General features: G+C 30.8%; 1 protein-coding gene across 10 annotated transcripts in view; it reads left to right on the plus strand.

The window, feature by feature from the left end:
- The window catches only part of LOC118183509 (uncharacterized), a 175,200-nt gene extending 148,946 nt beyond the window's left edge, over positions 1 to 26,254 (plus strand). For all 10 annotated transcript variants that reach the window (XM_085806847.1, XM_085806851.1, XM_085806848.1 and 7 more), the window contains 6 exons: positions 1,390 to 1,471; positions 9,915 to 10,261; positions 10,379 to 10,592; positions 12,329 to 12,456; positions 18,033 to 18,524; positions 25,739 to 26,254. In XM_085806847.1, the coding sequence (XP_085662973.1) occupies positions 1,390 to 1,471; positions 9,915 to 10,261; positions 10,379 to 10,592; positions 12,329 to 12,456; positions 18,033 to 18,524; positions 25,739 to 25,777 (1,302 nt within the window). In that variant the 3' untranslated portion in view covers positions 25,778 to 26,254. The remainder of the gene's footprint in view (positions 1 to 1,389; positions 1,472 to 9,914; positions 10,262 to 10,378; positions 10,593 to 12,328; positions 12,457 to 18,032; positions 18,525 to 25,738) is intronic.
- The last annotated feature ends 298 nt before the right edge of the window (positions 26,255 to 26,552 follow it).

Consider the following 26,552-nt stretch of genomic DNA (forward strand, 5'->3'; position numbering starts at 1 on the left):
TGTGTGTGTGTGTGTGTGTGTGTGTGTGTGTGTGTGTGTGTGTTGCCTTATCTTTATCTATTTTCAGATACATTGTGTAAAAATATTTGGTAATTGTAAAATTATTATAATAAGTTAAAGAAATATCAAAACTGCTAAAATTTTTGTGACCCCCTGCTGCAGGTCATAACCCATAGTTTAAGAAAAATTGATACAGAGCAACAGGAAATAAATTGGATACATACCGTAACCTTAATTTTAACACTTTTTAAAAGTAGCCGTACCCCCCCCCAAGCTTTAAAATAGATTTTTAAAAAATTGCTACTTAAAAAAATTAATTATTAAATAATAATAAAATTGAATTACATATTTACTAATATCCAAAAGGAGTATCTGTGGCTTTAATATAGAGCCACTGAAATTTGGCAAAATTTATTAATGAATCCAGACTACCAAACTTTTCTGGGGTTTAAATGAACCTTTGTCTCTAAGGTAGACTATAACAGATTAATCTGTAAAGTTTCAATCAGGGTAACAAGGTGTATATTCTTATGAGGTGCGAAAATATGGAAAATGTGGTTTGCACCTTCATTATTTTTATCTTTGGATACTGATGAAGAGTTCAGTTGAGATGTTCAGCTCTCTCCCCCAAATCCTTTTCTAGCTATAAAGAATGTGTTCCCAGTCATTCTCGAGCTATGTTTGTCTCCTTGATCAAGAAATCCCTGTAGGAAAAATTCCTTCTCTTAACTCTGAAGAGTAAAAATTCTCATATCCCCTCTCAGTCATATTAAATTCATATTGTTGACACCATTTTGCAATGAAGAACACTCCAGCAGCATTCATTGAATAAGTCGAGGTTCGTACAGTACTTAAGAGTCCTTAATTTTGACCAAATTCTGCAGGAGGTTCTTAATTTTTTAATCATCTGAAATATATGTCACTTTTTACGACTGCCATTCTGAATGTGAATTAGCATTTTGGACAAATATTTTTTTGTGATTCATTGATGTAGTTATCATTTGAATGGGTTATTTCATGGATTATAATTTGTTCATTAAATTAATTCCTCTTTTTTTTTTCTAATGAAAAGGGAAATTTGACAATTTTTTTAAAAATTATAAAATTGATTAATTTTGTTAAAATAATACTAATATATTGAAATTGTATTTGAGAAATGCATTAAAATGAAACTCTTCTCCCTTTATACAACTAGATTTCCCAATGTTTTTATGAGCTACTGTATTTGCAACTGGTAATGTCATTATCTACCAATGTGCAGAATAATATAGTTAGGAAAAGTAATGTTTAACAACTGGTTAACCCTGATATGTATTGTAGCAGTTATATATATATGCCCACACACATTTAACTTTAACCTTTTTTTTTTTTTTCCCCCACTTTTTAAAGATTGTGTTGACACCTGTAAAATCACAGAATGAATCAACTCAAACTGTGCAAACAGTGATACCATTGAAAGACCAAAATACAGGTAAAGACTTTTATTTTTTAACAAATGCTGTATTTCCTGCCATGTAATGTATTTGTTTAAATAAAACCTCTCAAATATGATGCACTTTGATTTGTTCATATTTAATATTTCCTTTTTACAAGATAGGTGTTTTCTAAATCATTTTATTGAGATATTCAGTGTTTGGTATATGAACTGAAAATCTGAAAGAAAAGGAAAATGAACAGATATCTATTTCATTTATATCTCCCTTTTTTATACAGCCTGGAGAACTGAAAATAAAACAGATCAGGAAATTTCCATAAGCTACTTTTCTCTCAGTTTTTTTAATATATAAATCAATTAGTCAATACTGTTTAGGAAATAAATTATATATATATATATATATATAAATGCTTGTTACCAGCTGTTGTAAGAATTTTTTATGTAATTATGTGAACCAAATATTATGTCGATATGAGTAAATTATAAAATGCAAACTAAGTTTGAATCTTTGGAATCATTTCAATAAGGTAGAAATATTTTAATAGTTTGCTACGTAGTAGTAATTATGAGATGTCAGTTTTGCACTAATGCATTTATTTATACACCCCCCCCCCATTTTAAAACCAGAACCATTACACACATAGTGCATCTACAGATAGTTTTAGAAATAAAATCATAAACAAGATATTAATTGAAGAAAGCAATTGTATGGTTGTTTAGTCACCTTTGTTTATTATTTGACTTGATACTAAAAACTTTTAATACCTAATGACACATGAATAAAGTTAGATCCGCTAAAGTAAATTGTCAGAAAAGCAGTAACGTACAGTTTTTCTTTTCTCAGCATTAGGAATATTTCTTACTAATGTCACTACTTTCCATGCATAATTACTCTCCCATACGTGAAGCACATCCTCAATGGACAACATCAGTGAGATGCAGAGAAAAACAGTAAGATGGGTCACACAAAATACATTGATTTTTTTTTAATAAGAAATGTGTGAGTAGTGTATGTGAAATATAGTTATTATGTTACTGTAAATAAAAACATTATAAAAAATTCTATTTGTTTTATGAATGATGCCAAATTACAGGTGAAAAGAATCGGTCTTGACAAATTGGAGTCAGAAAAGTGAAATAGAACAATGGCTTCATAAGGTAAAAGAAACAACAAACATCAAGTTTTATATACCGTGTTTTAAAAAAAAAAATGGACTAACTTTACCTTTAAATTCGATTATAAAGTGTACAAAGACTGTTTAAAAATGGATAAAATGAAAACACTAATTAAAAAGTGTGAAGCTCCCGGAGCATCAATAACTAACATTGTAGTCAATTTTTATGACAATATAAAAAATAATTGATACTGAAAGTTTACTAGAAGATTCTTTGACATTATTAATTGAAGAAGAAAAAGAACTGTATAATTTAGATGAAGAAATTTCATAGTTAATGAAAAAGAAACTTGAAATGAAAATTGAAAGTACTAAATTATAAGGATAAAATAATTTTATGTTAATCTACAATAAACAGGTATTTAAAATTTAATTTAAACAACTCGAAACAAACTCAGTTAGTAGGTCAACTGGATACAAGAGTGAAAATCATCAAACTCACCTTTTCTAAATTAGGGATTTCTTAACTTTATGGTGACGTCAGTGAATGAATAAGTTTTTGGAATTCCTTCAAAATCGTATTACACGACAATATTACCCTTTTGAAAGGAGAAAATTTTAATGACTTAAAATTCTGCTTGAGTGGAACTGCTGCCAAAGTTATAGGTTTTCCAATATCTGCTGAAAATTACGATTCAGCAATACAAATGTTAAAAACTATTAGATTTGTAAGATGTGATGCTGTCATAAATGCATATGTGCAAAGATTCCTAAGTCTTTTCTCCCAATTACCGATCAAAGGATGTTTTTAAAATTAAAAAAGATTATGTGACAGTACAGAAATCCAAGTTCGAAGTTCTTCTTCTTTAAATGTGAATTCCTAAAGTTGTAGAAAATACCAGATTATTGAAGTAGAAATGTAATATTAAAATCTGCTTTTGGACAGAAGGTTAAGGCACCTTTAATAAATGTAAATTTAGTGGCGAGTTCACAACCAAGTTCTGTGTATGCATCTGTTACAGTATGTGTGCTATTGCTGATAGTCTGGTCTAACACCAGACTATCAGCAATAGCACACAAAGTCTGATTTACTACTAAGTTTTAGTGCTTATAATAAACTTATTTCATCTAAAGGTAATTTTGAAAGTGGGGTTTGGATAAGTATATGCCTTTTCTATTATGGGCTTACCGAGAAATGCCTAAGGAAACGGCTGGTGTTGTTTCATTTCAAATGTTATATGTTTGACGTCTTGCAAGTTCCTTATTCATGTTGCAAAGCTTATGGACAGATGACATTCCTTTTCTTCTTGGACAACTTAAATCTGTTACGAATTATCTAAACGAACTGAAGATAAAATTTAAATTAGGTGTAGAGCAGGTCTTACTTCTGCGACTAAATAAGCAGCCTATATCTTTTATTATAATCATAGAAAAAGATATAAAGTTTTGAAGAAGGAAATAAATTACTGTTCTTGCACCTGACAATACTCATAAAATGTATGCAAGATGGTCAGCCTCTTGTACTAACATCAAGAAACAAAGAGTGAACATAGTTATTTAGTGAAAATGGCAGATGATATCATAAGATGTCTCCATACTAATACAATAAAAGTGTTTAATGTACAAACAGCCAACATATGTGTTATTTATGAAACTGATATTGATTTCGGTGACACTGAAAATGCCTCTGGGACAAAACAAACTTTAACATATCAAAATGTCTTAATGGATATTTGAATTATTTTAACTGGGATGCTAATCAGAAACAAGCAGTGTGTGCCTTACTTATCAAAAGACCATCATTGTTATCTGAAGCTCGCAAAAATTGGAACATTTTTGTGTTGGAATTTATTTGAACATTTTTGCGTTGCAATTTGTTTGAATATCCAGCAGATGCAAGAAACTCACTGAATTCCTGAAATTTTAAAAGAAGAAGTAGGTAAACATTGATGACTTGTTAGCAATAAGGTTTATTGAGACTTCTGAAAGTGAATATGGACACCCTGCTGTATGTGTATTGAAAGATGACACAGTAAGATTATGTGTAGACTTTCGCTATCTGAATTCCCTAATTGAATCAGATTCATCATATAACAAATAACACTGATTTAGTTTATTGAGTAGGGTTTATAACTTTACTTGACTGATTAAAAGTTTACTAACAGATTAAAAGGAATCTCAAATCAAAATATTTAGCATCTTTTCTAACTCATCAAGGCTGATATGCTTTCAGAGTTATGCTGTGTGGTCTGAAGAATGCTGCAGCTATATTTCAGTGTATAATGAACCAACTTTTGACCAGTGTTAGATCATGAGCTTATTTAGATGATATAGTTATATTTTCAAATAATTGGACAGATTATTTAAAACATCCTGGCACTCTTTTAAATAGCTTAAATGAAGCAAATTCTGTGATTAAACTCTAAAAATGCAGCTTTGTTGAACCTAAAGTGAAACTTTTAGGATAAATTGTAGGTTCCAGCAACCATTTGCCATAACCTGAAAAATGCTTGCAATTAAAAACATTCTGCCACCCAAGGCAAATAAAGAAGTAAACCATCTATTAGGTCTTTTGTCCCAAAATTTTCAGAAATAGCACTTCCTTTGAAACAGATTATGAAGAACAAAGCTCCTTGTAACATACTCCTCAAAACATTGTCAGTGAGACACCTTTGCGAGAAGAAAGTGTAATTTACTTACTAGAAGTAGAGAAAAGGGCATGATGATTTAAAGAAACTCAAAAAACCTATTTGTGAAGCTGATTGTGTTGCTGTAAATTTTCAAACTCTTTTTAATATCTTCACAGATTCTTCCAATTTAGTCATTGGAGCTTGTCTTGCTCAAAGTAATGAAGCTGGAATTGAGCGACCAGTTACTTTTATGAGCAAGAAATTGATACAATCCTGAGAAAACACCCTACTATAGAAAAAGAAGTATGTGTCATTATCTTCAGTCTAAGGAAGTTTGAACTTGCATATTACATATTTTCAAGAAGCAACCACAACCCCCTGACTTATCTAAAAAAATGCTTACTTCAAAGTGCTTGACTTCGGAGATGGTCCCTGGCCTCAGAAAGGTATATCAGTGTTGGCTACTGCCGTGGAAAAAGTAAATTACATATGCTGTTGCTCTAAGTCAATTATCAGCTACTCATTGGGAAGACATTTGAACCTTTGCCAACATTTATGAACAATTTCCTAGAAACATTAATTTTAGGTTATATAAAATCCAGTATCGAAATCTTATTTTTTTAATATCTAAGTTTGTATTCATATATGATTAATGGTATTATTTAGTTGATTTCAGTTAGTTCCCCCCCCCTCATCACACCAATTGAGCACCCACTTGAATGGGTAGGTGTGAGGCACTAGCAAGATACACATAAGATAAAAGCGATGAAACAAGTCATGCTGAACATGATGATTTTTTTTTTTTACTCTTAATAAGAGATGTGTGAATAGTGTATGTAAAATATAGTTATTAGGTTGTGAAAATCCACTGTCGTGGGTCATGACACCATATTTAAATTTTAAGAAAACAGCCTTTCTTTTAGGTAGTTCCTGCCTGTAAGATTTCAAACAAATTGTGGAAACTTAAGCTGATGGTTTGCTTGAGTTGCGGACTTCTCCTGGCTCTGCTAAAATAGCTCCCAGAATTCCTGCATTTTGTTTTTCTGAAACTTGCAATCATCCAAAAGAAATTGCTAACTGCAAGAGCAGTTAGCAGTTTGTTTCGATACGGATACAGATGATCAGTCCTTGTGTTTCCTACTGTAACTAAATAAACGGTCCACCTTTTAAACTTCTGTTGGGCAGTTTTGATTTAAATCTATCATTATTAATACCTGCTTGTAATAGAAAAAGTACAGCAATAAACATTGAATTTCAGAATAGAATTCATTTTGCTAGAAAGAAGGGACATCATCTGTGTAAATTGCTTCACTTTTAATGTATGATTTAAAGCTTTTGGAAAAGCATTTTTTCTCTAGAAAAACTTCTTTAATACTTACTTTGATGAGATAATTATCAATGGCATAACTTTAAATTATTTATAAATTGTATAGTAATATAATTAAAAGGAATTTGTGTGGAAAGAATTTGAAGCATTTTCATTTAAATTCAGTAGTGCTAACTTGAATATGAGCTTGTAATAATATCTAAAATCTAAACAGTGGCAATTGTTTGCTGCCATAATTCAAAAAGAGACCTAATTTTTCAAAAGTCTATTATGTATTTGTGCAGAAAATAGCTATTTGTCATGAAATATCATCTCACTGACTGACGTCCGTAATCCTCTGGCTTTAATTGTTGCAGGAGCTGCACATGGTACTGTTTGAAACGCAACCGTTGACTCAAAATCTTCCACACTTTTTTTTTTTTTGCGGTATTCTGAACATCTGGAAAACAATATCTTTCATGTGTGTATGTGAAATACTTTTGAAAATATAGCCTTTTCAAAACGAATGAATAAATGAGGGAATTTTTCGACGATTTTTTGTAAACATTTTAAAATTGAAAATCATTAAAATAATGATAACATATTGATATTATATTTAAGAAATAACACTAAAATGAAACATTTTTATTTTTTGCTGCAATATTATAAAGTGATATTACTTTCCATTTGGGCGACTTGCTTTTCCCATGCAGTTGTCTCAGAATATGCATAATTTTTCTGTGTAAAATGATTTTACACATTTTTCTTCTTCCCCCCCTCAAAATATTTCTGGCATTTCGCTGCTACAGGATTAGTAGGGGTAATATTTCTTTAGGAGTTTAGGCGTTGCTATTTGGAAAGTTTACTGCTATTCCTAGAAAACTACACTATTCCAAAAAAATGTGACAAAATGGAAAATGTCTTCATGGTATTAACACATAATGGGTGTATTTTACAGAAAGTTTGTGGTGAATTTCATACTTTTTGGAAGAACAATGGAAACATAATATTTGAATGTTTTACTTCTGAAACTAGATATTTTTAACATGTTTTTCTTTCCTTTGTTTTCTCTATTTTTCACTAGACAAATGCGTGGAAAATATCAAAAATGCTTGTAATCTTATCACATGGACAGACATTTATAGAAAGGACTTTTTCAATTTATAAAGAAATTGAAACTGACTATTTAAACAATTCATCTTTTATGTCTTAACTCATCATACACAAGGCTGGCACTAGGGATTTTCTCAACCAGATGCAATCTCTGTGAATACTAAGTTCTACTATATAGTGTTTTCCATGTATCATTTCATATTTATTCTGAATGTTCATATTACTAAAGAAATAAAAATTAGTAGCTTTTTCTGTGCATTTAGTTTTTAAAATAAACAGAAATCTTTAATTAAATCCAAAGATTCTAAAGTGAAGTTGAAATCTATTGAAAAAAGAAACTGAATACGTAAAGAGAAAGAAAATTTTCTTCAAAGATATGTACAGTTGTTATTATATAAATTAACCAGTTGTATTTATAATTTCAGTCTTTACTATAACTTCCCCTTTCGTTTTCCTCGCCAGAATGCAAAATCAGTTAGATAGTTTCTAGCTTTGGTCTGCATGCTTAGTTCCTGTCAGCTCTGATAATCTGCAATTATTCATCTTTGTGAATTTGTTATGATGATAGAGTTAATGAGCTAGCTTAGATTAAAATTAAATTGTGTAGCCTTTGACAAATAGTCTACATTTTTAGTTTGAAATTGACTGTTCATGTTTAACTGGATCACCATAAGCTGTAGTTGATTTTGCTAGCATATGAACATGCCATTATGTTCTAAGGTCTCTTTTTAAATAAGAGGTTTATTTAAACCTTTATCTGACTTTGTAGTTACTTTAAGACATAGCATTAATTTGCTTCATGTCCGTCAGGGGTTTGGGACTGTTTAACGTTTATCAGATCAAGTAAAACCTCATGGGTACATAGTCAAGAGATTGACAAGTTAGGAGATAAAACTTGCAAAAATCAGTGGGAGTGATGGTTTGCATATTAAAACAAATTTCTAATTATCAGAAAAGATGCTTAAAGAGAAGGAAATTGATATAAATTAGCCAGAATGTCTGGAAAGGCTTCAAATTAAAAAGATACATAAATATTTTGTTGAGTATTGTTGCTACAAAATGTAAATATTTTGTAGCTTTTAATGTGTAATCTTAATATTGCTTAAGAATCAATATCATAAATTACATGTATTTTAAATTGTGATTTTATTACTGCTTTTTTAATAAATATATATATATATTTTTTTTTTTTTAATTTAATAGTGGCCATGTAAATCTATAATGACTAAGGGTATCTATGTAACTAGCTAATTTAATTATTTGTAGCTAAATGACCACCCTTAAAAGTTATCTCTGTATGTTATTGTTATTTGAGTTATCGCCTTTCATTAATCTTTACCCTGGTCACAAGATACAGCACAAAAATATAAAACTTAATTCTATGCATCTAGTGAGACTTAAAACAAAACAACTTATTACCTGGTGCTTTAGTGCCTTATTGGAACCTGAAAATATATTAACCGTAGGTCTACTGGATTACAACCGTAGGTGCATCAGACAGACAGAGCACAATTAACTTTCAAACCTTGCAAAAACCGTACATACATCAGGCTTTTTGTTCTGATCAGCAGGTCTTTCTCTAGAAAAGCAGCAGCGGTGGCAACAGCTAATCTTCTGTTACCAATCATGCTGGTTATAATTTTACTTCTTATTTTAACCTATGCCATTTGACATAAAACCTACCTACTATTTACTAAACCTCTAGGCTGAGGAAGTATGAGACAAAAAAAAAAATCAATATGAAGTTAAATAAGTAAAATCTAAGTAAAGTAGTTAGTAAAATCTAAGTAAAATGTCACTAATCTTCTTTCAGATATGTCTGAATATTGTAAGTGTAAAATATTGAATGCAACTTGATAAATTTGATTTTATTCTCAATTATGTTTAATAATAATGCATCCTACTTACGGATCTGTTTTATTCTTAGGATGGTATTATAAAAGTGAAGTTCAGGCATAGATAATATCTTAAACTGTATTTATTCAGCTTCCATTTGCCAATCAGTGCTTAAAAGTAATTTACTCAAGTTTTTCTTCCTTTAGAGGCCATTGAGTATATGATTAGTGCCAAGGAATTATAGCATTATAATTCAATTCGAAAGCATTCCAATACAGATAAAATGTATATGGCCAAGGCCTCAGAGCAGATGTACTTACTTTTTTTGTGCGTGCAGTTATATAATTCTGGAATCTAGGTTGACAATTTAAAATGACTTTCAACTGAAAGTGCTTTCCTTCTGCCAGGGCTAAGGATATTTTTGATTTAAATAATTATTTTTAACATATTTCATCCAAGCCCTTTTCTTTTTTAACTAGGATCTACTATGAACATTGGTAATGTGAAAAGTACTACATGTGATTCGAATACTGTGGTTTCTTTGGCAAAGGAAAAGAGTTCTGAATCAGTACCAACTCAGAAAAAGGAGGAAACGAAACAAGAAGAAAAAAATTTGGAAGATATTTATTTCCCATCTCCCCCCAAAATCAGATTTGAAGGTCTTGATAGTACTAGTCCTAATGCTATTATTCAAAATGATGAACAAGAAGGTGAAAAGAATTCATCTGATACTGAAATGGAAGCTTCTAGTGACAAACTATCTGAAACAGCTGCTGAAGAGGAAGAAATTATAGCATCTGATAATGATGACGTAAATAATGAAATGGTATATATTTTCCACAGAAAGTGTATTTTTTATTTATATTGATACATGTTGTCTTAATTTTAATTTTTATAATCATTCAAAAGTAACTGATAATTATTTTATTAATATAATTTGTAGGTGAATATTGGTCATGGAATTGAAATTAAAGCCAGATATTTGAATAAATGTTTAATATATGGCAAAACTGCAAAAAAACTGACAAGGTGTTTGGTAGATGTGCTTTTCCCAGATGTAAAACTGCTAGCTAATTGTTCTGCATTTGGTCAGAAGTCCAATGTGACAAAATTAACTCGTGCAGCTTTACCCACTCGTAAAGTTAATGCAATTATTGGTAAGTGTATTTGTTGTTCAGGGTAACTTTAAATGCATTTACAGAAAATTATCAGTATTCATTCTATTGGTGATAATGTGCATTTAAATGTTCAAGATAGTTTGTTTTTCAAATTAAATATGTTTTGGCAAAGAAGAAAGAGAGGGGGGATTGATATTAGTTTTAACCCTCTCAGCGTTACGTCCGGAAAATTCCATATAGAAGGTTGCTTTCTACATTCATTATACATGAAAATTTCTGCTAGCTTTTAATGTATCTGATTTCAGTTTGGATGTATATAAGAAAAGGAATCAAGGTACAAAATGAAAGAGTCATTTTTTAATTAAATTCAAGAAAATATCACTTATTCATGACATTTTGAGGAACTTTGAAATTTCAGAGTTAAACTCGTTACGCCAGAGGGTTAAAAAATTCCATTGTTTCAATCATTTTCTGAAATAATTATAGTCATTTTTCTCTTTGCACTCCTTTGATGTTTAGATAACTTTGTCATTTTTTAAAAATGTTGTATGTATGTTAACAAATTAGTGATTAGATTACTAAAGTGACATAACGTGGAAATATATAAAGTATTGTTTATATGTTTCTCATTTATGTCTGTTTTACTTGTACACATTGTTTCACTCCTATTCATATCAATAATATGTAAAATATTTCATTTATATGATACGTAGCTCCAGTTGTACATTGCTAGACAATGGAGTTTGTTAACCTGAAAGGTTTTATAAATAAGTATCCTGTATTATTCGGAAATCATATTTTAGGTTGATCTGGTCACTATTTGCCTTTTGTAAATTTACTTTTAATCTAGTTTGTTACTAAAATACTTAGAAAAAGAATTTTACAAGAGTGACAAATGTAAACTTATATTAATAAAGGGGATTACTTTAATCAACACTGAAAAAAGTAATTTCTGATAAGCAAAAAATAGAAGAGTAGCAGCTTATAAAAATTCTGCATTAAAAAAGTTGTGTAACTAAGGCAGATTGCTAAATTTTCACTCTTTGTGTATTCACGCTATTTTGTATAAAACTGTTGGCTGTGAAAGTTGTGATAAAACTGTGATTAATCATGTTTAGAAATAAAATCTTCTGGGAGTAGGCATTATTTTCAAGGAACATGCAAGCTGTAGTAATGATTTAATGACAATAATATTATTATTTAATAATATGAGTGAGAAAACGTTTCTAGAACATAATTGAAAATAAAATATTGTGAACCTAATTCAGTGTGTAGAACTTGTACTTTGCTTGAGACTCATAATCAAATGATGCTTAAGATGTTACCTGGCATTCTCTCTCCTCCTTTAAATAAAATTTAAAATCTGCTCGTATACTAAAATCATCCAAGTAAAAAAGTGTTATGCATTAAACAGAGCAACTGAAATAAAATTGTGGAAATTCTCATTTTTATAACAAATATTTATATAGTTTGAGTACCTGGAATTTTAAAAATAAATAGCTTACGTTTGCTTAAAATATAGGTGGTATTTCACACAAACTAAAAGCAGGATGATAAAACTAATTTTGTATAATAGCATTGTAGTAAACAAGTAGCCATAAAAAAGTATACTAATGGAGCATGCATACCACATCTTAAACTGAAATTTAGATTGCATGTCTTTGTAATTTATACATCTTTTTTTAATAGTTCCTTGAAAGATATATAAATAGTGCTTTACTGTAGCTTCATTTCTGAAATTTGATCTTTTGAATTGCATTTTTACCCCTCTTCAGATTATGTGCAGAAACGTTTTGCCGATGTCAGCCGAAGTGAAATTGTTTTGTCTATCAATATGAAATGCAAAGAAGCTAGAACTATCAGTGGAAGAGAAGAAGCTGCAGCTAATCTGAGGAAGAATTCAGTAAGTTATTAGATATAATATTTTGAGAACTTTTAAAAAAAGAATTTTACATCATTTTTTCGTTTATAACTATTGTAAGATATAAAAATTCTAAATTTTTAATTTAACTTCAGTGTGTTGTAATTCAAATTGTTAAAAGTGTGGGAAATGCCAGATAGTTGAATATGTAAAAAATACTATTCATGGTAGAAAGCCAAATAAACAGAAAAGGAAATTGCTAATCTAAAATTATTTAGTTTTTTAAAAGTTCCTTTTTACTTCCTTGTAAGAAGTATCTTTTCTCAAGGATCTAATTTATTGTATAAGGTGTTTTCTCCCTCTTTTCTGCTTGCCTTCATGGTGTAATCGGAAGCATATTCGAGAGGTGCGGGGTTTGAGTCCCAGTGGTAATATTATGCGTGTTTCATGTCTCCTGGTGAAAAAAAAAAAACTAGTGTCTCAAGTGGTGCCCAACTAGGTGGTAGAGGATAGTTCATGAGCTCAGAATCTGGCGATTGTGTCACCTAGTCTCCAGATCTTGTACTTTTTACTTCGTTGTATGAAGTAAAAAGGAAGTATTGTAATCGCAAAAAGTTTCAGTTATCATATTTCGACGAATATATCCATTTTGACCGCTATCAAATGCAATTTAACGATGTTTTTGCGTGATATCTGTACGTAAGGACAGAATAAAATACTTTTTTCCATCAAAAAAATTATAAAACTGCTTTAAAATGAATTCTGAAGAGAATTTTTCGTGGTGTCTGTACGTACGTAACGTAACTCAAAAAACGTACGTAACTCAAAAACGAGTAGCCTCAGAACGTTGAAATTTTGTATATAGGACTGCTATAACATGTAGATGTGCACCTTGTATTTTGGTTACAATCGGCCAAACCAAACATATATATATATATATATCCACTCTGTTACATGGCTCAGTGATCTTAGTTTCTTTACTCTTATATGTTTGCAAATTGTGCATTTTTTGCTATGCAAATGATTCAATAATGTTGTTCTTATGTTTCAGTTAAGGTTTTTATGCCTTTAGTAAATCTGCATCCAGTATTTGTAGAGTTATCAACAATTTAAAAGTTGTTTAAGTGCAGCTAAGCCTAATTATTTTTGCAATAGCGGGCATGTTTGTTTACATTTCAAACTTTGCAAAATAGCGGATTTGTTGCCAATCTAGAGAAACTAAGCTTCACAATAACAAAGATAACGCCTTCTTTTATTATTGTGAATTAAATCATGCTTAATCCATTCTGCAATTTATTCAAGAAAATAAGTGTTTAAAATTTACTTTGTAATTTTTAATATATATATTGAGTTTTTGTGTTTTTTTTCCTTCTCAGGAAGTGAGAACTAAACTAATTGAATGTGAAATACTGTTGCTTTTTGTTTTGTTTGCTTAATTTCTTTTATGCATCGTTTTAGATTTACTATAGTATTTGAATAGAACATGTGACAACAATTAGAAAATTCTTCAAATGATATAAATTTACATGCATTCTGAGTTATAATATCAGAGTTGATATTATAATCCTCCTGATTTTGACCGCTCTTCCGCCAACCCGATTTACAATATATTTCTCCCGACTTTTTCTTATTCTTAAAATTTCTCAGGATTTTTATGGAACTTGGCTTAATACTTTGTTATATGAACAAAAAAAAAAGTGATTGTGGACGTCTGAAAGCAATTGAATTTTCTCTAGATTATATCTAAAATAAAACCTTGCGAATCAGATAACTACTGCTTTATGAGTGAGAGCATATATGTATCCAGAAACATCGTTCTCCAGCTCTCTAATAGGCATCAAGCTCCACTGCGTGTCATCTGGCATATATTAGCCAATGAGGACAAAGCAAGCTGTTATTTGGGTGTTCTTTAGTTATTTTGTTCATTTTGTCCTGAGTTGTATGAGTATACGTGCCTTCAAGAAATAGTTTTGGAAATTATCGTCGTTATGTCTGCGAGAAAGGTGAAATACTTGTGTACATTTCAAAATTGTACACAGTTGACTTTCCTTCCATTATTTCCTCAAGGAAATGTAAAATTTGCGATGTGTAATGCCTGTCGTTGTGATTTTTCAATTTTGCATGGTGGAAGGGCGATGTTCTCAAACATGTGCATACATAAAAACACAAGGACAACATGAGTTGTTTTGAAAAAAATGAAAAATTAAATTTTTCTTCGGAAACAAAGGACCAAAAAGTTATTAATGCAGAATGTCTGTTCTCTGTCTTTTTACTGGAGCACAACCTGCCACTGAATGTATTGGATCACGCTGCAGCTTTATTTAGAAAAATGGTTCCCGATAGTGAAATCGCTAAGAAATACTCAAGTGCAAGAACCAAAACAGGTGCAATTGTTAAAGAAATGGGTTTGAAAAATAAATCTTCAGTTATTGATTGCATTAAAACAGCTCCGTTCTGGCTCTCTACGAATGGAAGCAATGATACTGATTCAAAACTGTATCCAATTGTTGTTTCTTTTTTTAATCCAGTCTTCAGAAATTAAGTGCAGTTTACTTTCTGTCCCCACTTTAGAAGGACATTTGACAGGCTTTAATATAGCACAGCAAATTATTAAAAGTTTAAAAGAAAATGCAGTCCCTCTGGGTAATTGCTTAGCACTTGGTGCCGATAATGCACCAGTATTGGTAGGCTTGAAGGCTGCTGTTGCAGTCATCTTAAGAAAGGAAAATTCAGATTTGCAGATTATGAGGTGCACCTGTCACCTCTTAAATTTAGCAGCTGAAAAAGCGGCAGTTTCTTTACCAATAAATGTGGATGAACACATTGTTGATATTTATTATTATCTTGAAAGAAGTTCTAAAAGGAAGGAAAAATTGAAACAGTTCCAATAGCTGCGTAACATCAGTTTACAATTAGAAAACTTGGATGAAGTTATAAAATCAACTAAGATTGACACACAGTGGAGTTTAATTGGAAAACTGAAAGGTGCTGATAGAATTTTAAAATATAGTGAACTGTCTAGAATTATGTTGGCCATCTTGACTGTTCCCCATAGTAATGCAGAATATGAGACGATTTTCAGTGTTGTTGTGAAACTGAGGACTAAATTTAGATTAATAATTAGTGATGACACATTGGAAAAACTTTTATTAGCGATTGCTATGGCAATTGCTATGAACAAAATTATGAAGCTTCTTTCTTAAAGAAAGCAAAATCTGCCACTGTTTATAACATTTGTCCGAAAACTGATTAAAGTGTCTTTTTTTTTTGTTTTGTTTTGTTTTCTTAAATGATGCAAGTAATAAAAATGTTTTTTATGTCTAAGGTATTTTTATGTTGCTTGCATTTAAGAATTAGTTACTATTTAAAGTTAATTAATTATTAAAAACTATATTTTTATCATTTAAAAAGTCTTTTTAACATTGTGAAAAATCTCCTGATTTTTGAGTGTCAGGTTGGCAAGTATGTAATATGAACGAAATGTAATGCTGTTAAGTGAACCTAGCACCAGAATGTCGCTGTGGTAAACAAATATAGTGAATTTTAAAGAGTGCATTTAATCTATTGTGGTTTATGCACTATCGACGAAGTAGATTTAATTCAATTCAATAAGTTTAAATTAAATGCAAGAAAAATGCATATAATTTAATATTCCGTACAAGGAAGTCATGTGATGTACACATCGGATTTTTTTGTGTGTGTGTTCATTTGTTAATTTATCGGTGCTGAATTTGGTTCATGCTGCCTCGCTTAAGATAAATATATATATATATATGTATTTCATAAAACATCTCCATTTTCTGTTTATAGAGGAAGCTTGTATTTACATATATACTGCTTACAGCAGTTTAATATGCATTAAAAAGTTTTATATTACATTATTTTGCATAATACCAACATTTCTCAATCTATGAACCTCCTAAATTTCAAAAACAAAAAGACAAATAAATAAATAAAATTAAATTAAAATTGACTACCTATAGAACACTACCGAAAATATAAGTTTAGAAATTACATATGGGAATTGTCTATTTTATTAAATTTATTATTGCTTACCCTACGGAAGAGGAATTTAAAGCACTTACTGTGTTTTTCTTATTGGCATACATCCCAACATAGAATAGCTGTACAATAAATCAGCAGGCTAATCCATTTCATTAACGTAAGCACCAATATTTGTTGAATTTTAGTTAATATAAAGATTATCCTATTTGGATCAAATCTTGAAACTGATTCTTGATCTTCATTTATAGATCTCTCTCTCCTCTTGATAAAAGATTTTTATAAGATACATATGTATTTTTAATGCCAGTAAAATGCAAAATTTTTTATGCATTTTGTTTAATTCAGTTGCTGTCACAAATACTTGTTTAATGGTCAAGTTAATTATTGTAGAGTTTTGAGTTATTGTACAAAATGTGGCCTTTTTTATTTATTTTTTTAATTCAGTTGCTGTCACAAATACTTGTTTAATTGTCAATTGTTGCAGAGTTTTGAGTTATTGCACAGGATAAGAAATAGCCATTGAAATGAAAGTGTGAAATTTCTGGCAGTTTTTCAATAATGTGTTCTTAAATAATACCATTTTAATTAAATGCCCTGAAGAGTGAAAAATAATTGTTTAGTTGTTATAATGTTCTTTGTAATAAGTGACTAAAAATAAAATCATGGTGTAATAAGTGAGTAAAAATAAAATCATGGAGCTTCATAATTGTATTAGGTATTGATATAACTTTGAAGATCAGTGGAAATGATAGTGTGGAAGTAACATATCTAGTGATGATTTTAATCAATTAACTTGAATTTTGATTTAAAATTAACCATTGTTTGCAACTTTGTGATTATATTTTATATCATTGTAGCTAGTATTTTTTATTTATTTTTTAACTTTTTAGTGCATTTAATTAAAACCATGTAATTTAAAAATGCTTTTTACATGATTTATTTATGTGTATATAACATGTGAGTAAATAAAGAAAAATGGTTAAAAAGGCTATGGTATTCTGTTTTTCTACTACTGTATTGAAAATCTGAGATGTATAGCAATATGCGGCATAAAACTTGAAAATAAAATAATTTATTTTCTTTACTGACTTCAATGTATTGACATCACCAATGGCCGAGTGGTTAAGACTGTCGAATACTGGGTGTTCGACCTGTGGTCAATCCAAGGTGAGCAGGCTGACCACATGGTTGGCTTTAATGGTTTTCCCTGTGTGCAAACGTGGATGTGAGCCAGCTTCCCTTAGAAAGTCCCCGCAAAGCAATCCTCTTCTTAAACAGATAGCTTTTGCATGCTTTACCATATTTGGCTAACTTAGTATATAGTTCTCTGTATTGACACTTTGAGGGCGGAAAAGGAGCTCTTTTGCTTTTAAGAATCTGACAATCTAATTAATTTTTTTTAAATTAGTGCATATTTATAGCAATACCTCTGTTTATACTATATTTATACAATATTTATTTATAGCAATTTTTTGTTTATGAAGAATAAGCTTCTGATTTTTTTAAATAATTTATTGCATATTTTGTATATGTAAAATGCATAAAAATTTTTTATTTTAGCTTTATTCCTGTTTTTGAGATTTTCAACATTGTTATCTTATGCATATTTGCAGCTCAAAAGATTACTCACCAAAGAAGAAGAAGAATTAGACAAAGATGCAAGCACTTCAAATGAGGACTCTGTAAAAACAAAGAATCCTGTAACTGTTTCTCTTTTAACAAAAAAGAAGAATCCTAATGTTGTTTGTGTTCAGAGTTCCAATAAAAACATAAATACAGCAAAGCCAAATATTATGCGGTGCAATACACAGATTCTTATAAGGCCAAAACCTGTAGCTACTAGTGATGGAACAGCAGCAGTAATCTCGCCTATAACATCAGTATCTAAAAAACCAGAAACAGTTCGAACAATCTTAAGTGCAGGTCGACCATTTGGTAATCTTTCAAAAGATGGAACTAAAATTGTCATGCCTCTAGAAATTCTAAAAGCAGCATCTGGTGCAACTTCGCAAACTAACACAACTGTATCTTTGCCTTCTCCAAGACCCTACATTATACTTGGATCATCAGTGTCTCCTGTAAAGCAAACCTCCTCTGTAATACAGGTAATGAACTCTTAATGTTTAGTTGTGTTCATTTAAAACAGGGTCAGTTCCCTATTAACCTGGGTAATACTGGAATAGATATCCACTTTTAATTCAGAATCATAGGTAATCCAAAGGGCAGTTAAGAAATGTGCAGGAAACTGTTTACAATTACGGTGTATTTTCAAACAGCTTAAACTGAATAAGTTTATTTGTTACACAGAGGTTCAGTCACTATTAAAAAAAGAAAAGAAAAAAAAGGAACAAAACATTAGAAAGGAAGGAATTAAGTTTTAAAATGGCAATGAAGAACAATATTTAGAAGAGAACATGAGCAATATCAAATTTGAATGTAAAAAGTGGGTTAGAATTTTTTTTTTTTTTTTTTTTTAATCATTGATCATATTTCTCTAAGGATATAACAATGTTTTCATGTTTGAGGTTGTATACTGTTAAATTAGGTATTATGTATAAAAACATTTTCCAAATTCTGTCTCATCTTATGCTGCTACACAGTTTTACATTACTCTGTTGTTTGTGATAGTAAAACAGACTAGGTAATCATGAATTAACTGTAAAGGTAAAAAGTCCTAATATTATACGAGTCTTTAAATATTATTGTGTTTTTCTTTTCTTCTTTACATACGTTATGGTAAGGGTTCGTGTGGATTTGGAGGGAATAACAACAATAGCACTTGATGAAGTATCGAAACTCACTTTATTGGCCAGTATTATTCAAGACAGCTCCAAAATCACATTTTTACAGTCATCAAAGAATTACTATAAACTCGCTGAAACGATCAGCAGCACAGCACAGCCTTCAGGCTATAACGGTGGAGACAGCTTCACTGCACAGCTCCCGACTCTGTTCGGTTGTTCTCGGAACTCCACGTACTCTCAAGACTCTCCACGTTACAACTCATGATACACTAGAGCAGGAGTGGCCAACTTTTTTATATATAAGATCTACTTTTTATCTTAAAAGTATGTCGCGACTTGTTGTCATAGGCGTAGTCTAAGGGGGGAGAAGGGTGCAAAATACATACAATGTTTATACTGTTTATACACTGTGTTCAATATAAGGCACATTCCAGCGAGGTATGGGTAAGTAAGTAAAATATATGTTTTTTTTTTTTTTTTTTTAATTACTTATTACGTTTACGAGATATAGGCTCATGGAGAAAATTAATTTCCAGACACAAAATTTAATAGCAGCATTCCGTACATGCAGTACCTAAAAAATTCGATTTTCCTACACTTTTTCAAGATAGATTTTTACTAACTTAAAATGCAATTTAATCTTTTTATCTGTTGCCATGTATAAGTTGTTATACTATTCGTTCGTTAATATGAAAAAGTTGTTATAAAAATGTGCAGTATGGCTGATAATTTGATTTCAATCTTTCACTTTCGCATTTTTTTGGGCCAGGAGAATTTATCATCATGAAAGAATAACTTTTTGCTAATCTATCAATAGCTCGCTGAGCATGTTTATCTACCTACGTAAAAAAAACAGCAACAATAATTATTTAAAGATCCCAAAAACTCATGTCAAAGGAAAAAAAGAACATGATAATTATTAACAATATTTATTAGTTCAAAGTAGCTACAGATAAAGAAAGATTTAGAATTTACTTTGTTGCCTTAAAATCAATAGGAAGACTGAGTTTGCATGTCCCTAACCAAGGAATCATAATTATGTGTATATCTTGACAAAGATAATAATGATAATGAATCTTCAGTATGGGAATCAGTCATGACAGAACGTAGTTTAGTCTTTGTTAGTTTTGAGTATGAAAATGTCGATTCACATAAGTATGTATTCTTTATGTAGATCTGAAACAAGAATAGATATATTCGCTACATTTGGTGATTCTGGGATATTTTTCTCGGTTGATATATTTCCAAAGATCTTCAAATTTTTGAGTCTTTTGATCCATATGAAATATGTCTGAAATTTTTTGGATAATGCGTTTCACACTTAAATCTGTTTTAAAAGGAAAAGATATGAATTCCACAATTTCTTTAATTTTTCTAAATCCGTGAATCTTTTTTGCTGGAATCTTATCTCAAAATCTTCAATTACTTTTTGGATTTCCGCGGCATATTTATCGATCTCGTAGTTAATATTTTTATGTTTTTATAGGTTATTCACCATATTTGGAAAATGATTCAGATTATTTTGTTGTAGATCTTCAATTAGAAAAATTAATTTTGTTTTATATGTGTCTATGCAGCTGATCATATCAATTACTATTTCATTTTTATGCTGTAATTCTAAATTTATATGACTTAATATTGAAGTAAAATAAAATCAGTAAGAAATGCTAAGTCAATAAGCCAAGTTTCATCATTTAAATTTTCACAGTTTCCATCTTGTTCATGAAGAAAGTCTATACTTTCAGGCAATAAATCACGAATCGCTGCAAAAATTTACTTCTGCTTAGTCATCTCACATCGATATGTAGTAATAATTCAGGTTGGCCTTCATTGAGCTGGAGTTGGAAGAGACGCCTTTTGAAAAAACTTCCTCGAATTGAATTAACAATTTTAAATGCTATGTCCATTACCTCTTTTGTGTTTAGTCTCTTGATAGCTGACACTTGCTGGTGAATTATACAGCGTTAGCTTGAAAAGGCAGGGAATTCATCTTCCTTTTGACATAGGGCTATAAATCCATTTATGCTACCTATCACTGCAGCTGTGCCATCTGTTGTTATTGAAATTAATTTAAAAAGTGGTACTTTCAAATCATTGAGCAAGTTTTTAAAGGCTTTGAATATGTCTACACCTCTCGTCCTTTCCTTCAAAGAAATCATACCCAACAATTCTTCTTTAGATGTAAAATCCTTAAAAACCATACGAACGAAAACAAGTAATTGTGCCGTATCACATATCTGTCGATTCATCACACTGAAGGAAAGACAAGAACATCTATTAATATCATTATATAACTGTTCTTTTATATTCTCACTCATCCTTTCAATCCGTTTCATAACTGTTTTTCAAGACAATTGTAGATCTTGAATTGCAGCAGCAGTTTTACTCTTGTTCTTAAAATCATTAAAAAGTGAAACATCTGACATTTCTAAAAAAATTTCCTTTACAAATTTACTGTCAGAAAATGGTTTACATTTTTTTGCTAAGAGATAGCTTACTTTGAATGGTGCTGTAGTTTCTGCTTGTGACTTTTTAAAAATGGTTTGTTGATTCGTTAATTGAGTTTTAAGATCCCTAACTTTATGTTTTCTCAGTTCAAAATTTGGTGGATAATCTGTTTGATACTTGTTATGTAAAGCTAAAAAATGTCTCTCCATATTAGATATATTAAACAACATCATTTGTCATTCAACACTATAAAAAAGTAATCAAGTTCCCATTTTTCATTGAGGTGATTAGTTTTCGATTTCTTCAGTTTACTACTCATGTTCATGGGTGTACTAGAATACAAAGAAATATGACAATTTAAAGAATAAATATTGCATTAAATATTTTTCTAGAAAATTCAAAACTCATGAACTGCGGCTATTATCTCTACTACATTGAGAGAAATAATAACAATACTGCATACTACGATTGGACACAGCAATAAAAGTGTATTAAAATCTAATAACGATATATTCAAATTTACAAGAAACATGTTAAAGTTAAAATATATTTATTACGATTTAATACTGAAATCTTAATCAGTGTAATAATTGCAGTTTAGAGATCTGTTGCCAAGAATGCTCACTTGTAAATAGATATGTAAAAAAAGCAATTTGATGATTCGTGAATAGAATCCGATCCTTTACAAGCAAAAGTATCCAGATTTAGAACATTTGGTGATTATCCATTTTTGGTGAACATTTGGTGAAGTCCTTGTCTGCATAACCTGCACTATGAGGCACACACCCAGTTTGTGAAGTGTGTGAATTTTCTTCCAATACTGGAGCACACTGCTTAAGCTGTACATCAGCTTCTCTAATCTCTGCATCACATGCATTTTCAGATGGTTCAACCTTTGATGCCTGCGACTTTGTAACTTCACTATCAGTTTCTACCAACTGAACTGTCGCATTTTCACGTTCTTCCATTTGTACTTCAGGCCCATGAGAATCAGGAACCTCTTTCCTGTCTTTCAATTCTTCATCTTTTCAATCTCTGTCTTTAATCTCGTTAGATGTTTCACCTTTCATTTCTTGTTCTTTCTCAGACACTTGACCAGTTACTTTCTTCACTTCTTCATCCTTTGATTCTTCAGATGCCACTTCTGTAATTTCTACATCTTCTTTTATGGCTCCAGTTTCTTATGTGAGCTTCATTTCCATCTGTTGGAGTTGCTCTCGCAGCTTTTCTTGGCCTGCTTTTATTTCTTCTCGTCCGGCTTTCATCTCTTCATATCTAGCTTTTATCTCATCATATCCAGCTTTCGTCTCTTCGCGTACGACTTTCATCTCTTCAGTCTGGCTTTTAAAACTGTTAAGAAGTTCGTGAACTTCATATCCTCCACCATGGCCTTTTTTTTTCTGTAGACAGGTCACTGGCATCCCCTTGCAAACCCCCATTCCTGATGCCAGTTGTTATGTTATTTTTCTTCTTTTCTCGTTTATACGAAGTTTGTATGGATTTGGAGAGAATTATGATGATTGCACTTCATGAAGTATTGAAACACACTTTATTGGCCAGTATTTCAAGACAGCTTCAAAATCACGCTTTTACAGTTGTCAAAGAACTACTATAAACTCACTGAAACAATCAGCAGCACAGCCTTCAGGTGGTCAGGCTATAACGGTGGAGACAACTTCACTGCAAAGCACCAGAGTACAGCTCCCGACTCTGCTCGGTTTTTCTCAGAACTCCACATACTCTCGAGTCTCTCCACGCTACAACTCGCAATGCACTCGATGATAACTAGAGTACAGCTCCCGACTCCTCGGTTCAGTCGTTCCCAGAGTTCAACACACTCTAAGATCAAACTCTATGATGCACTAACTTGCGATTCACCAAGAGATTCTTTTGGTGCACTCGATGACCAATTCAGCACTCACTGACTGACTATCAACTCGATGGACTCTCACGAACTGACTGCCTGCATACCAGCAGGGTTTATATAGCTTTTGGCTTGTCTTCAAGAAGATTCTGGGCTTTAACCAGTAAGAATTCATTCCAGAAGGTTCTCCATCTGTCTATGGCATGTCGCCAAATGTGGCAACCCTGCCGTGCCTTGCCATTTTCTGGCAACCCTAAACCTTCTTTGCAGGGAAGCTATCTTACCGTGCCTGGACATCTCGTAACAATATTATAAAAAACGTAATATAGACGGACACAAAAACAGTGTCTAATAAATTAAGTTAAATAAGCAGTGCTTTTTTATCATAACATACGGAGTGCTTCTGAATCAAATTCCCATTATGCTGAAAGTGAAAGTCTCCACAGCGGAAAAATCAAATTTAAAATTAATAATTAGTGTAATTGTTTAATGATGGACTTAAATCATTTTTATTCATTTCAGTTTACAACTTACGAAATAAAAAGCAACAAAGTTTAGAAAGTATATAATATTTCTAATGTTAGTCTTTCAGAAGAACAAGAGAGAATTCTAAAATATAATTTTAACTTCTCACAAACCTGTAAAACCTCGATTCCAAAGATTTTGGCTCCTATCAAAAAAGCTTTCAAGTTCAGTAAAGTTTCAGATTCACAGAAAGAAATGATTAGGCATCTTATCGCTCATAATGTGAAATTCAATAATAAACCTTTGAAACCAAATCTAACTGCGAGAGAAAGAGCTACAATGTGCGAAATTCATTCTAACCCGGATATTATCATTTCAAAGGCCGACAAAGGTGGCCAGATAGTCGTCATGGATAAGAACACTTACATCAATGGTGTCACTAAACTCTTAAATGAAGGACCATATAATACGATCCCTAAAGACCCTTCACCTTCGGACTTGTCAAAAATAAAACTGCAATCAAATCTTCACAAATCATTTCAAGCAACTTAAAACATTCACTTATCCCATCTGTTGTGAATTGTGCCAGATCATATGCTCTTCCCAAAATTCATAAAAGTGGTATTCCTTTGCGCCCTATTGTATCAAATTTAGGTACTGCCTCGTATCCTTTAGCTAAATATTTAGTTTCTAGATTTTCAACTCTATTAGACAATAACATTTACACCATAAAAATTCCATAGAGTTTGTAAAAAAGGTTAAAAACATTTCTCCTAGAAATTTACTCATGGTTTCTTTTGATGTAAAATCATTATTCACCAATGTTCCAGTGGAAGGTGCATTAAGACGTCTAGAAACCAAACTTTGCGAATTTCATTTCTCTTGCATCGAAATTGATGAGCTAATTTTTCTCACTCAACTATGTTTGAAACAAACACATTTTGTTTTCCAAAATAAATATTACAAGCAAACTGAGGGATTAGCCATGGGAAGCCCACTCAGTCCCATCCTGGCTGATATCTACATGTATTATTATGAATCAAAATTGTTTGAAACTTTAAACTTCCCGGCATGGTTCCGCCACGTAGACGATACTTTTACTCTATTTGAAGGTAATAAAGATGATTTAAATAAAGTTCTTTCAACAATGAATTCTATTGAACCTGCTATTCAGTTCACTTTTGAACTTGAGACTTGCAATTCTCTTCTGTTTCTCGACATTCTGGTCACATGTAACACATCCAACTTCAGTACTACGGTTTACCATAAACCTTCATCGGTTTGCCTTCCACCACACTTTAAATCATGTCATCCGACTAAACAAAAGTTTGCTTCATTTTATTCCCATGCTTTCCGTGCTCTTCAAGTTTGCTCTTGAATCATTTTAACTCTTTTAATCATTTAGGAACCCTCCTTTTCCTGTTATTATCTTGTTTTGCTAATCCTGTGAAGATTTTAATTTCTAATTCTTCTTCATTTTCTAGTTTTTCGATATCACTATCCAACTAATTGAGTAAATCTCGTTTAACTATTAATTGTTTAAGAAGTTCATCTAACGATTCAGAAACTGATAGGGGATCTTGTAAAGAATTTTCGATTTTTTTAAACAGTGTAGTTATGAAAGAACGTATTGTCGTCCTTTTCTTTTTAAGAGATATAAATGTATGTTTCATAATTTAAAAAAAAAAAAAAAATTTCAAGTTTTCCCCGTTTTATTGATATTTTGTTTTAATAATATATTTAATAATGTAATATTTTAATAGTATTATATATTAAAGTTTCATTCTCTTTATTACAGCCACTTACTGTCTCTTCACCAAGTGTTGTAAAGAAATGAGTCAAAAAATTTTTATAGCAGTTGTATAACATCATCTTCATACTAAAAATAATTTATTGTTGTTCCCCCCCTCATTTAAAATGAACTGGGATGAGATTTGGGAAGAATTATGGAAAATTCCTTCCCAGTGACTTAAAAACTTAGGGGGGATATGTATATTTTCTAAAAATGTTATTTTGTTTCTTAATAAATGAATGGAAAACTTTGTAAATACCAAAGCTGTATTTGATTATGAAACTCGTGAAATTTATTATACAATTTATCATTATTATAATGCAATGTGTAACAAAAAGTGAAGTATTTGAAATTCATTTGCTAAAAGTTTTCACTCTGAACTGAACAATGATTTAGCAATGTAATACATTTGCATTTATAAGAAACCATTTTATATGATCAAATTCTGAGAAAGAATTTTGTTTGTTAAAATTTGTTTTAGTTTGCTCATGTAAATATGTTGAATAAATTTCATCAATCATATTTTATGCATTATATTGAAACATTTTATGTCATGATAGAATTTTGTATATGTTTGCATGTATTAAAAAAATTAATGATCCTTTAAAAACAGGAAATAAACACTTGTTTTTCAAAGTCAAATTTAATCAGCATTTAAAGGTGTATTTATTTCCGCTCGAAATTCAATATCTGTAAGCATTTACCTTATATATATTTTTTTATTATTATTATAAAACATGCTTTTTCCCATTTGCACAAAAGGGTCTGTATGCAAAAGCAAAATTTGAGTGCCATGTGCAAATCATACGGAAGATGGAGT

Source organism: Stegodyphus dumicola, chromosome 12 (assembly GCF_044657685.1).
Source record: "Stegodyphus dumicola isolate Sdum_Otavi_A_Nest chromosome 12, ASM4465768v1".
In the NCBI taxonomy this organism is placed as follows: Eukaryota; Metazoa; Arthropoda; class Arachnida; order Araneae; family Eresidae; genus Stegodyphus; species Stegodyphus dumicola.